Genomic DNA, 11,960 nt, shown 5'->3' on the forward strand with positions numbered 1-11,960 from the left:
TCTAAATGTTGTTGTTTTCTAAAAGTTTATATGTTTTCTTTTGTGGTTAGTCTCAAACCAACCCTGTGATTTTCAATTAGTCACATTCTGAGATGTTCCTTCCTAAATGAAGTCTACATAAAGATCCTCAACTGATCTAATTGCCTTGATGAAATTGAAACCTATCTTGTAATTCCAAAATAGAAATTCTTTATTCTAAATTATTTTACAAAGTATATGAGTAACTAAAACTTTAAACAAGGAGAGTTTTTGAATAAATGTATCTACAATTATATTTTTGAAAGCTACTTAATGTTTTTTTTCTTTTTTTTTTCAAATTTTTAAATATAATCAACGAAATTTTATATACAATTTTTAAAGAGTCAAAATGTATTTTAATTTAATAGCAAAGATAGGACTGTCTTTTTACAAAAAAAAAAAGAGTTAGTTTAGAAAAAGAGAAAAAACATAGGGTAGTTTTCATAAAATATATTGTAGATACAAAGCCTATGTTTAATACAAATTAGATGAAATTAATGTATAAATATAAAATTATAAATTAAGTTAAAAAGAATTGATCCGGCTGGGTATAAAATGAGACATAAATAATTCTATAATTAGGATGCCCTAATTCTATTTTGATAGCAGATTGATCATAGTAATCAAAATTTTCTTTTAATCGATATTTACATAATGAAATGTTTAACTCGCTAAGACACATTTAATAGTTTTGAAGTGATGATAATAAAACAAAATTATGCAGCAACAAATAATAATAAAAAACTGAAAAAACCAATATTAACGATGATCATTGTCATAAACTATATTAATCATGGTTTTTTATCACAAACAATATACAAAAATTAGTCTTTCAGAAAACATAAAACAGAATATTTTAAAAATTAAATAAAAAAATAAAGGAGAAATAATCCTGCGGCCTAGCAAGGGTACCAACCTAGTTTTTATAATTCCAGCTTTTACTTGTAAGCAAATGTACTTCCTTCCAAGCTTGAACGGGTCCGAACATCTCCTTCTTCTCCCTCCATCGCTCTCTCTATCTCAGAAATTATTCAATGCAAGAGATGCTTCGGTGGGCCCATTTAACCGCAGGGATTCTCTCCGTTGTTGTCCTCTCTTCTCTCCTTGTAGTCTTCCTCCGTCGCTGGTGCTTTCTCCGCCAACCAGAGATCACCACATCCCTTAACGCCGCAAGCCCTATTGGGAGCGATAGCTTCCAGGCTAGAATCTCAAAGCTCCACCAGAAAAGCCTCATCCACCAGCTAGATACCTCCAACATCAAGCGCAGAGGAAGTATCAACAACTATTCCCTCTCCGGAAGCGCCAAAACCGGAGGACTCCCGTCAAAGCCTGGTCTATTTATCTGGACGGAGCATCCGGCTTTGGTGAACGAAGCGGTCCAGAATGGGTGGACAAGGTTTGGATTCTTCGTTCACGCACAGGCTCCTTCTGTGACCGGGGCGTCACCGGGATCAGTTCTTCCAGGGATTTGCACGACGGCAGGAAGCGAAGATCCTGGTGTAGTAATCACATGGGAAGTGTCAAACGGCTCCGTGGAATTCACACAAACGATCAAGTTTAATCATGCGTTCAAAGATACGGTCAACAACAAAAGAAACCCTTTGATGGTTCTCCGAGCAGCTTTACCACTTCCGGGACCACAACTTGTAAGTTCTGCTTTCCCACAAGAGGCTTACTTTGAAATCACAATCCTGGAAATCCTCCAACAGGGCTGTGGATTCAGTGAGGGTGGTAACAACGTAGGTTGGGACCTCGCATCAATGGAAAGTGAAAAGACCAAGTTGTTCAAGAGCCAAGGATTAAAACTTGTCAAAACAAAAGAATGGGATGGGGAAAACGAAGAAGCCATTTTGTCCCTAGGACTAGCGACGGGTGGTTCCTTTAGAACCGGCGAGACACAACTACCAGGAAAGTTCTTGGCTTCTATTGGGTTCCAATCCGACGGTGCTGTCTATCTTGATGGTACGTATTTATTTGTATATTTGCCTCAGTCTTTTGAATCATTTAGTTTCATCATCTAATTATCGATCTTCAAACTCGTTTACTAAGGAGGAATTCTAATCAATTGTCCAAAGAAAGATTCGGTCTAATATATAAAAGTTGGCTGTCCATTGAGTTTGAGATTTTATAATTGCTAATTAGAAATGGAGACCCACTAAGGAATATAATAACATCGTGGTCACAATCATCTAGAAGCCCCAATTGTTATGAAACCTCATTACTTCTGTTGACCCCAAACAACAACTCTCTATTTAGGCCTTGAATGGAAAAGCATATGAAAAAGCTTTTTTAATTTTATCATCCAATCAACATTTATTAGGAGAGAATATAAGGGAGCATTTAGAAGTTGGAGATGTTCTCATATGCTCTCTTTCTATATGCTCTCATTTGAAGCATTTCTCAAGCATTTAACTCTAAAATATTAATATATATTATAATAATTTTAAATAATTAATTTATTTTGTAAAAATATAAAATTATGATTTCATAAAATATAAAATTATTTGTTATAAGATAATATATATGAGAAACTACTTAATGTTATTATTTAAAAAAATATAATAATTTATTTAATACATTAAAATATTAATGTAGATATAACGTTTATAATATATATCATTGTTTTATTATAGTTTATTGTGTTATATTATATATATTTTAAAATTGTATTGAAACTAAAAATATAAATATAGATATAAAGTTTTATAAAAAAACTTATAATATATATTAATTATTTTGTAATTAATGTGTTACACGATAAATATATATAGTTGAAAATAATTAAATTACACATTTATATATATAACAATTTATAGTATTTATTAAATATAAAATATATTAAAAATATCATAAAGCAATGAGTGATAATTAATTTTGTTAATCAAACACATTTAAATTATATTTATTTAATTAATATCATATATTAAATATAAATATCATATATGATACTCACTGCTATAACAATCAACAAAATGTGTTATATTAATCAGAGCATACAGCTTATGCAGCTTAATGCTTATGCTGCATAATGCTAATGCTCTAGTATATGTTGTTCCAATCAAGCCCTTATCATATAGAATATGATCCCGGCTCTGCGTTGACTAGTGCCTTACTGTTTTTTTTTTGGGTCTATTCAAGGTAAGTTTAGATATGTTGGTTAAAACCTGTGTGATTCAATTAGTGGTTTTTTCGTTGTTAAGATATGTTGTGTCATTTCTGAGAAATACACTTTTTGGTACTCCTTTTTTAAAAAAAATTTCATCTATTTATTTTCAAAAATATCTTTTATTAAATTTGAAAACTTGTAAAGTTTTATAAAGTTTATAAGATTAAAAGATATTTCTTGATAATAACTACTACTCATAAACTATCAGAATATTATAAAGTTTTATAAAATTTTAAATGATTTTTAAAAGTGTTTTAAAGGTTTTTTAAAAAGTATTATACGGTATTTATAAAGTATATATAAAATTTTATACACATATAATGTTAATTTGTGTATATTTTTATAAGCTTACATACATAATCCAAAAAAATATCAGTTTTTCAATAGCATTCTTTAAAAAGTTTTAGAAATGAGACATTTTTTGAAAATTGTATAAGAAAATAGTAATTTTGAAATTCCCCCTAGGTATTTTAGGTTGTGATATAATTTTTTCGCGGATTGATAAGACTATAATCTTATAAATAAAAAATTCTAAACTAGAATTTAAAAATAAAATTACTTAGTTTTTTTAATTATTTAATACATTCGTTTTTTCATATTAAGTTGTGTTTATTGATAGTGGAGATAATTTTCGTTTTTGATTTGGGTTTACGAACCTAAAACAAATTTCACTTATTTAGAAATGATAATTTTTTTCTATTTGTTAATTTATTTTACTTTACCAACATAGTAAAATTGTGAAACCATTTAATAAGTTGAATTAAATTAGCTAAAAAGTTATTTTTTTTTGGCAAACAAAAGTTATGTTTTCTGATGTAAAGTGACCTTAGTGTAGTGACCAATTGTAAATCCTTAATGCACAATGCACCATCACACCAGGGATTGAGTCTTGCTCCATACGAATGTAGGGATTTGGCTAATGCGCTGGCCTATTGTGACCCAATAGTTGACAAAAAAAAAAGTTATTTTTCTGATGTTGCAGGGAGTTATAGGTTATAGGATCATCGATTAGTCGTATAAATCGGCTAAAATTGATTCTTTTCCACAGTGTTTTAATATTGTACATTCATGTTGGTTCATAGTCTTCGCGTATTTCGCTGTAGCTACGTCCTATATATAGAATCTTAAGCATTACTCTCTATTTATGTTAGGAATGAAGCTGGTTTGTGAATCGGAGAAACATGAGTGGGCAAAAGAAAACAAAGTGGTTGGTTGTGGTTTCGATCCGAGGAAGAAGAAGGTTTTCTTCACAGTCAACTCACACTTAGTTCACGTCATTAACTGTAAAGCAGAAGAGTTCGGGACACCTCTCTACCCTACTCTTGCTTCCAAAACAGGGGCCACAATACTTGTCAACTTGGGGCAATCTCCATTTTATTACGGCCCGGCAAACGGGCAGCGCATACCCAACCCATGTGCTGGTACTACAGCTGGGCTCGAGGACAGCAAAGAGCTGTTTTCCATTGGAAGAATAGAGCCTCAATATTTAAGCAACTTTTTCATTACTAGAGGAAATAGTGACGAGATTGCAAGTGGGAGGATGACCGTGGGAAATAGTCATAGATGTAAGCTTGACTATGACGAAGAATCTGATGCTGATCTTTTTGAGATTGCGCTTGAACGTTCTATAAAAACAAACCCATCATAGTTATAGAATTGTACTCATGATCCACTCATACATTGTATGCTTATTGTATAAATAGCTAGTGATTACAAGCTTGTCCAACATGCATGTAGTCATTGACTATAAACGGTACCAGAAGAAAACATTATGTTATTAGTGGCCAAATCCATCAAAAAGCATATGAAACTGCTTATTACGACGGATTTTGTCCATCATCTATTCTTGACGAATTATGAAAAAGCAAATGTCAGTCATAATATCCGTCAAAAAGCAAATGTCATTATATCCACCTTACATTTCTATGGCTTCGATTGTTCTTTAATTTCATCGACAATTTTTTCCACATCCTCAATCCTATTATTTTTTCGTTGTCGTGCTTGGACGAGGTGTGGATCGAGGCAATTGAAGACGAGGCAGAATGAGGACTGGAACTTTCGGATTGTTTTTCTAATAAAAAAAAAGGTATCCCTTACTCTTCATATTTTTCTACATGCAGAATAAAAATAAAAATAAATTTGTAAATAACGAATTGAATTGTAAAAGATCGAAGAATTAATTAATTACCCCGAGTACAATGCAGTTAATTATATCCCTTGATGATGGAAAAATTGCTAAGTAAAGACTTCAGTTGACGTAGGATATAGTCATTCATCATGTTTTTCGTAGACTCAAGGACATGTTTTGGTGCAAAATTTTGAATTTGTATGGCTTTGTAGGTGTACATCTCCTTTATAAAACCGGGACGCACACAATCTCCTGTAAAATAATAAATAAACTCGTATTAAAGGTTAAGGTATAAAATTTGTAAAAGTCCCAATATAAGATTTGTAAAATTTGGATGACTATTTTGGATAAAGTCCCTCAGGGAAGTTTCCGGTTTAATAAGTGGATTGGTAAGAATGGTCTATTAGATGCAATTTTCTCAAGAAACACATGATAGAGATTTTGTGGGTAAAATCACAAACTGCTGCCGGGCTATTGATACGTTAAAGCGCGAGTTGGAGGTCTAGTAGTGCTGCAGTTCCAAGATGTTGAAGGGGCTATTTTATGGTCTTGACTGCCGTTTGAATCTATCAAAATGATGATTCAAGGTCACCAGAAGAGATAAAGGAGTTGATTCTAAAGTTGAAAGAGGTTTATCGGGACGAAGAGGTCTACTAGCAGCAAACGAGTAGATGTCTCTGGATGCAGGTAGGGGATCAAAATTCCAAAAATTTTCATGCTCTAAGGAAGCAACGGAGAGCTAGGAATCAGATTGTCAGACTTTATAATGTGGATGGAATTTGGGCTATAGAGAAAAAAAGATATACAACAAATTGTTGTATCTTACTTTGATGAGCTTTGTAATCAACGAAGCCTGAGGTTTTTGACGAGGCGTTGAGAGATATTAAGGTGCTGATTACGGATCAAGTTAATGGAAAATTAATGGCGCCAGCCATAGAAAAGCAAGTGGGGGGGGAGGGGGTTTGGGTCTTCGGAGTGTCAACGATTTTAACACTGAACTTTTGGCCAAGTAACTTTGGAGGTTGATAACGGTTCCAGATTTGCTCTGAGCAAAAGTTTTTAAGGGTTGCTATTACCGGAATTCTAATCTTATGGAAATGATTAAGCTCTCTGTCTTATGGCTGGAGGAGTATTACATCTGCTAGTCCTCTAGTGAACGAAAGGCTTATTAAAAGGGTTGGATCGGGGGAGTCCATCTTAGTATGGATGGACCCATGGATAACAGCTCAATTCCTGAGGCCAGCTTTACCATTTAATTACGACTCAAATGTTGATACGTCACTTAAAGTCCAAGATTTTGTTGATCTAGGGACGAATTCATGGAAAAAAAAATATCTCCTTAATGCTACTTATGACCTGAAGGATGTCTCTTTCATTTGATCTATACCCTTGAGATCCTCTCTCTGTGTGGATTCTGTAGGTTGGCATTTCACCAAAACTAGTAAATACACGGTTAAATCAGGTTACCAGCTGTTAACCAAGGATTCTTTAGGGGCCTCCATGGCGGGTATATGTGGTCTGGATATTCGCTCTCTCTAAGCTTTTTCTGGGAAATCAAATGTGCCCCTAAGATTAAACATTTTATGTGGCAAGTTCTTTCTGGTTGTGTACCAATCACGAGGAATTTACACAACAGAGGAATAGATTGTGACCCAGGGTGTGGTAGATGCGGCGGCCAACAAAAGACTATAAATCATACACTCTTATAATGTCCGCCAGCTCTTCAAACATGGGCTTTATCTCAGGTTCCAATGGCTCTGGGCATGTTTCCATCAGAGTTGCTTTTTGAGAACACGGACAACCTTTATTGGTGAACGCCAAAAACTACAAAAGTCTCGAGATGGGCCGTTCGTACAGATTAGAGGTCCAGCGAGTCCAATCTTTAAGAGAAGCCCCTAACGGTCACAAAGCCTCTAGATCCTTCCAAGTAGCCATTGTCGAGTTCAAGCAAGTGGGAGACTAAGAGAGTCAAACAAGAGTCACATGTTTGTTTAAGACATGTGGATTTCAACAATGTAACTTGTGCATAGAATCTTGTACAAAATATGCTTCTTTGTAATGTCTATAATTAGCTTGTAACTAGGAACCATATCTAGTAAGAAGAGAGAATCCTCCTTCTCCTTTACACATTACAATCTATTTACACTTTCTATACTTCCGAGTTCACTCTCTACACTCTCTCACTTGTTCAATCACTACTTGTTACACAAGAAATCTCTTTCATCTTTCTAAACTTACATGGTATCAGAGCAAGTCCGCTCCTAACTCTGAATTCTGATAACTCTCTAATTTACATGTTTTTAGCATCCTTTTTTGTCCATATTTTGCATTGTTCATACCCTTAACTTAGCATTTTTAGGTCATTAACTGTAGGAATTCACTTTTAGGCCATTTAGGGTGTTGCATTTTTGCATTTGCATATTTTGGATGAAAACAGGTGCTTAAGAGCATAAAATGGGGAAAAACAAGGACAAACCCGAGCATGTACCTGAAGGAGCCATCGAGCTGCAAGAACAGTCCGAACCCCAACACGATCGAGGAGGATCCGAGAGCAGGAAGAACAACCCGAAAATCTACCCGAGGAGTAACTCGACCTTATCCTCGTGTATCCCATCGAGTAGACCCTCGGGCAGGACTGGGAAGCTAGGTCAAAGGGGTTTCCATATATAAACCCCTCCTCTCCTTCCTCGCAAAGGAGCATTCCGCAGACCCTCAAACCAGAGAGCGAGAGCTTCTGAGAGAGAACTGAGCGACTCAAAACTCTTTTCACTTTTTGTTAGGATTTACTTCATATGTTTTTATCATTTCTTTAGATTTCTATCTTGTATTCTTACTTCTCTACTCTACCGTTTATTATAATGCAATTTTCGTTCATATATGCTTTAATGTTTCTTGCTATGATTTCCGAGTAGTGTAGTAAAGTTTCTAGGGATGGGATAGATGATTTTGTGTTCTTGATCGGTTAAGATGTCTTAGTTTGATTGTATATGTTTAATAGATTTCCTTCTAGATTGGTGTTCTTAATGCTGTCAACAAACCGAGAGGGTGAGATTAGATCTAAGGTGTTTTACCACCGTGAGGTGTAGATGAGATGCTTGAATCAACTAGTGCTAGAGGTTTACTCACTTAGCCTAAGAGATTAGATGAGTAAGGGGTTTACTGACAATAATGAATCGGATCTTAATGCCTGCTTGGTCATGTTTCTCCAACGAGAGTTGGGTAGGGGAGTGATCAAGGTTGATTGTTTCTACCAAGAGAGTCTTTTAACAAGATTTTAGAGATTCATTGTCTAGGAAATATTTGCTTGAGGCATGTAAGACATTTGTACTGGTCTGGAATACTTAGGATTCGATTACCCCATCCTTAGAAGCTTTCGTATCTTAATTGCCTGCATTTTCATTCATCACCCGATCCCTTACCCGAACAGGTAAACGATCACCTGCTTCGAGTAACCCTCGAGTTGTTCATACTTCATTTGCTTAATCGATCACCCCACCCGATCCTGTACTCCAATGCTTGCATCGAGTGCTTAGGTCGTGTGGTTCTTTGTTTATATTATTTTCTTTTATTATTTTAGGATTGTTAGACAAAACCCTTATTTGCTTGGCTTGACTTGCATTGTTCTGATTCCATCCTTCCTGCTAGCATAAACAACCATTTGGATTAATAACCCTTTGTACTACAACTGCATAGGGAATTGATACCCTGGGTGAAAATCCGCTTATTAATCTCCCACCCACCTATCACTTCCACCTCAACCTCTTTCGCTCCAATCTCTTTCTGTTTTGACTTTGAAAGTCTTATTCCTTTAACCGTTGGACAATAGCTTTAACCGACGGTCACTTCGACATGGAAGCCTCTAAGACCTTGATTGTAACAGTTACTCTGAAAGGATAGAACTATCTGCTGTGGGCAAGAACCACAAAGACGACACTGTGTGGCCGAGGGCTTTGGACCCATATTACTTCGAGTGAAGCTCCAAAGGAGACACCGACCAAAGAAGGAAAAGAAGCTGTCACTAGCGGTGAAGACAAGTCATTCCAAAAAGACCAAAGTGTTCTTGCCATCATCCAGAACTCTCTTGATGCTCCAATCCTTGAAGCATACTCCTATTGTGAAACGGCTAAATATTGATGGGACACATTACAAAATGTGTTCGGAAACACCACCAATTTAAACCGTGTGTTTGAAATCAAGAGAGCCATTAACAACCTCAGTCAAGAAGATATGGAGTTCACCAAACATTTTGGGAAGTTCCGATCCCTTTGGGCAGAGCTTGAAATGCTCCGACCGGCTAGCCTCGATCCGACCATCCTGAATGAGCAGCGAAGAAAGATAAGGTGTTTGGTCTACTTCTCACGCTGAACCCCTCCTACAACGACCTTATCAAGCATATCCTGAGGTCATACAAACTTCCAAGCCTTGATGACGTTTGTAACCAGATTCAAAAGGAACATGGCTCCATGGGCTTGCTTGGGAACAAAGGAGAGCTTGTAACGGCCAACAAGGTGGAGATAGCTTCCGGAAACAAAGGCTAGTACAAACATGATGACAAGAATCCACCTTTTTGTGACCATTGTAAGAAGGTTGGCCATTTCAAGAGCCGGTGTTGGATCCTTCACCCTCTTCTCCGAGTTAATCGATCTATGAACAACCATGGAGGACCACGAGCTCATCAAGCAACTTTAGTGGGAGAAACGACGACTTCCAAGAAAAACCATCAGGTCTCCCGAGAGAATGGAACTGCTCTAGCACCATCCTTAGAGTTGGTGAGGAAATAAGACCTTGATGCACTCATCAAAGCCCTTAAGGAGGCCTCCGGTAACTCCTATCTTGCTTTAAAACAAACTAAACCGCTTACTGTTGATTCTGGTGCATCTCATCATATGATTAGTGATTCCAAATTAATTAGTGAAATTAAACCTGCTAGTGGAAATGTTATTATAGCTAATGGTGAGAAGGTACAAGTAGAAGGGATTGGAAACTTGAAGTTGTTTGATAAAACCTCTAAAGCTTTCTATATGCCTAGTTTTACCTCAAATTTATTAACGGATAAGAGAGCAACCATTGATTTAAATTGTTATGCAATATTTGGGGCTAATGATGTATATTTTCAAGATATTGTGACAAGTAAAGTGCTTGGCCAAGGAGTCACTAAAGATGATCTCTACTTGCTTGAGGACTTGAATCTTCCATCCTCTAATTTCTCTTGTTTTAGTTTAATTATTGTTAAAGCAAACAATGCTACTTGGCATGCTAGATTAGGACATCCTCATTCTTGAGCCTTAGAAATTATGTTTCCAAGTATTTCTTTTTAAAAAGATGAATGTGAGGCTTGTATTCTTGGTAAACATTGCAAATCAGTTTTTCCTAAGTCTTTGACTATTTATGAAAATTGTTTTGATCTGGTTCACTTTGATGTATGGACATCACCATGTCTATAAAGAGAAAACGAATAATATTTTGTTACTTTTATTGATGAAAAATCAAAGTGTACTTGGTTGACACTTCTTCCTTCTAAAGATAGGGTCCTTGAAGCCTTTATTAGTTTTCAAAATTATGAGACATGCCTTCAAACAACATCTTACTGAACAACATCTTCTAAAGATAGGGTCCTTGTGGCGTGTAAGGACATTATAATGCAAAAATTAAGATTTTGAGGTCAGATAATGGTGGGGAGTACACAAGCCATGCCTTCAAACAACATCTTACTAAACATGGCATAATTCATCAAACAAGCTGCCCATATACGCCACAATAAAATGGTGTTGCTGAGAGGAAGAATAGACATCTAATGGAAGTGGCCCGCTCTATGATGTTCCACACCAATGTTCCAAAACGATTTTGGGGAAATGCTGTTCTTGCGGCGTGTTACCTCATCAATCGTACCCGCACAAAGATTCTCCAAGATGTCTCTCCATTTGAGGTACTAAACAAAGAGAAACCTACTTTTGATCACTTACGTGTATTTGGGTGTATTTGCTTTGTATTGAAACCTTGTGAACTACGAGACAAGCTTGATGCTAAAAGTACTAAGAAGGTTACAAATGTTATGAACCAAAAAGTAGACGAGTCTTGGTGTCTCGTGACGTGAAGTTTGTTGAGTCTCGAGGGTAGTAGTGCGAGAAAAACTGGGAATACCTACGAGACTAGCCATTCAAGTTTAATAATGCTGTTATCTCTCGATGGATCTTCACTATCAAATACAAGAATGATAAAGAGATTGAACGCTACAAAGTAAGAATTGTCACAAGAGGATTCACACAAACGTATGGGGAGGACTATCTAGATACGTTTGCTCCGGTTGCCAAATTACATACGGTCCGAGTTGTTCTCTTATTGGCAACTAACCTGGATTAGGAACTTTGGCAAATGGACGTCAACAATTCATTCTTACAAGGTGAACTTGAAGATGAAGTGTACATGCAACCACCGCCTGTAATACCCCTCCCCGAGGCCTAAAATTATGCGGAAAGGCCGAGGCACGGCTATCACGTAAGAATCGATCCCGACAAAGGGGAATTAATTTTTGGAGTTGAGCCAATGTCTTTTTAGAAAATTTAGAAGCTTTTGGTCGCAGAATATTTGAAGATGATCAGAGCAAATCGGAGTTGGTACCGTGGTGTAGTTTTTGGCCGACGGCCGTAC

General features: G+C 36.1%; 1 protein-coding gene across 1 annotated transcript; it reads left to right on the forward strand.

The window, feature by feature from the left end:
- Positions 1 to 956: 956 nt before the first annotated feature.
- LOC104722384 (uncharacterized) lies at positions 957 to 4,928 on the forward strand. Its single transcript, XM_010440533.3, has 2 exons — positions 957 to 1,980; positions 4,336 to 4,928. Exons 1-2 carry the CDS (start codon positions 1,053 to 1,055, stop codon positions 4,830 to 4,832), a joined length of 1,425 nt encoding a protein of 474 aa, XP_010438835.2. The 5' UTR covers positions 957 to 1,052; the 3' UTR covers positions 4,833 to 4,928.
- The last annotated feature ends 7,032 nt before the right edge of the window (positions 4,929 to 11,960 follow it).

The sequence above is a fragment of the Camelina sativa genome, chromosome 2, assembly GCF_030686135.1.
Source record: "Camelina sativa cultivar CO46 ecotype springtype chromosome 2, ASM3068613v1".
Lineage (NCBI taxonomy): Eukaryota > Viridiplantae > Streptophyta > Magnoliopsida > Brassicales > Brassicaceae > Camelina > Camelina sativa.

What these genes read in the sequence shown, in the direction of transcription:
- LOC104722384 (XM_010440533.3), top strand. Translation starts at nt 1,053, where the DNA reads ATGCAAGAGATGCTTCGGTGGGCCCATTTAACCGCAGGGATTCTCTCC. An exon ending in CGGTGCTGTCTATCTTGATG is followed by an intron (nt 1,981 to 4,335) that starts GTACGTATTTAT and finishes TATTTATGTTAG; the next exon opens with GAATGAAGCTGGTTTGTGAA.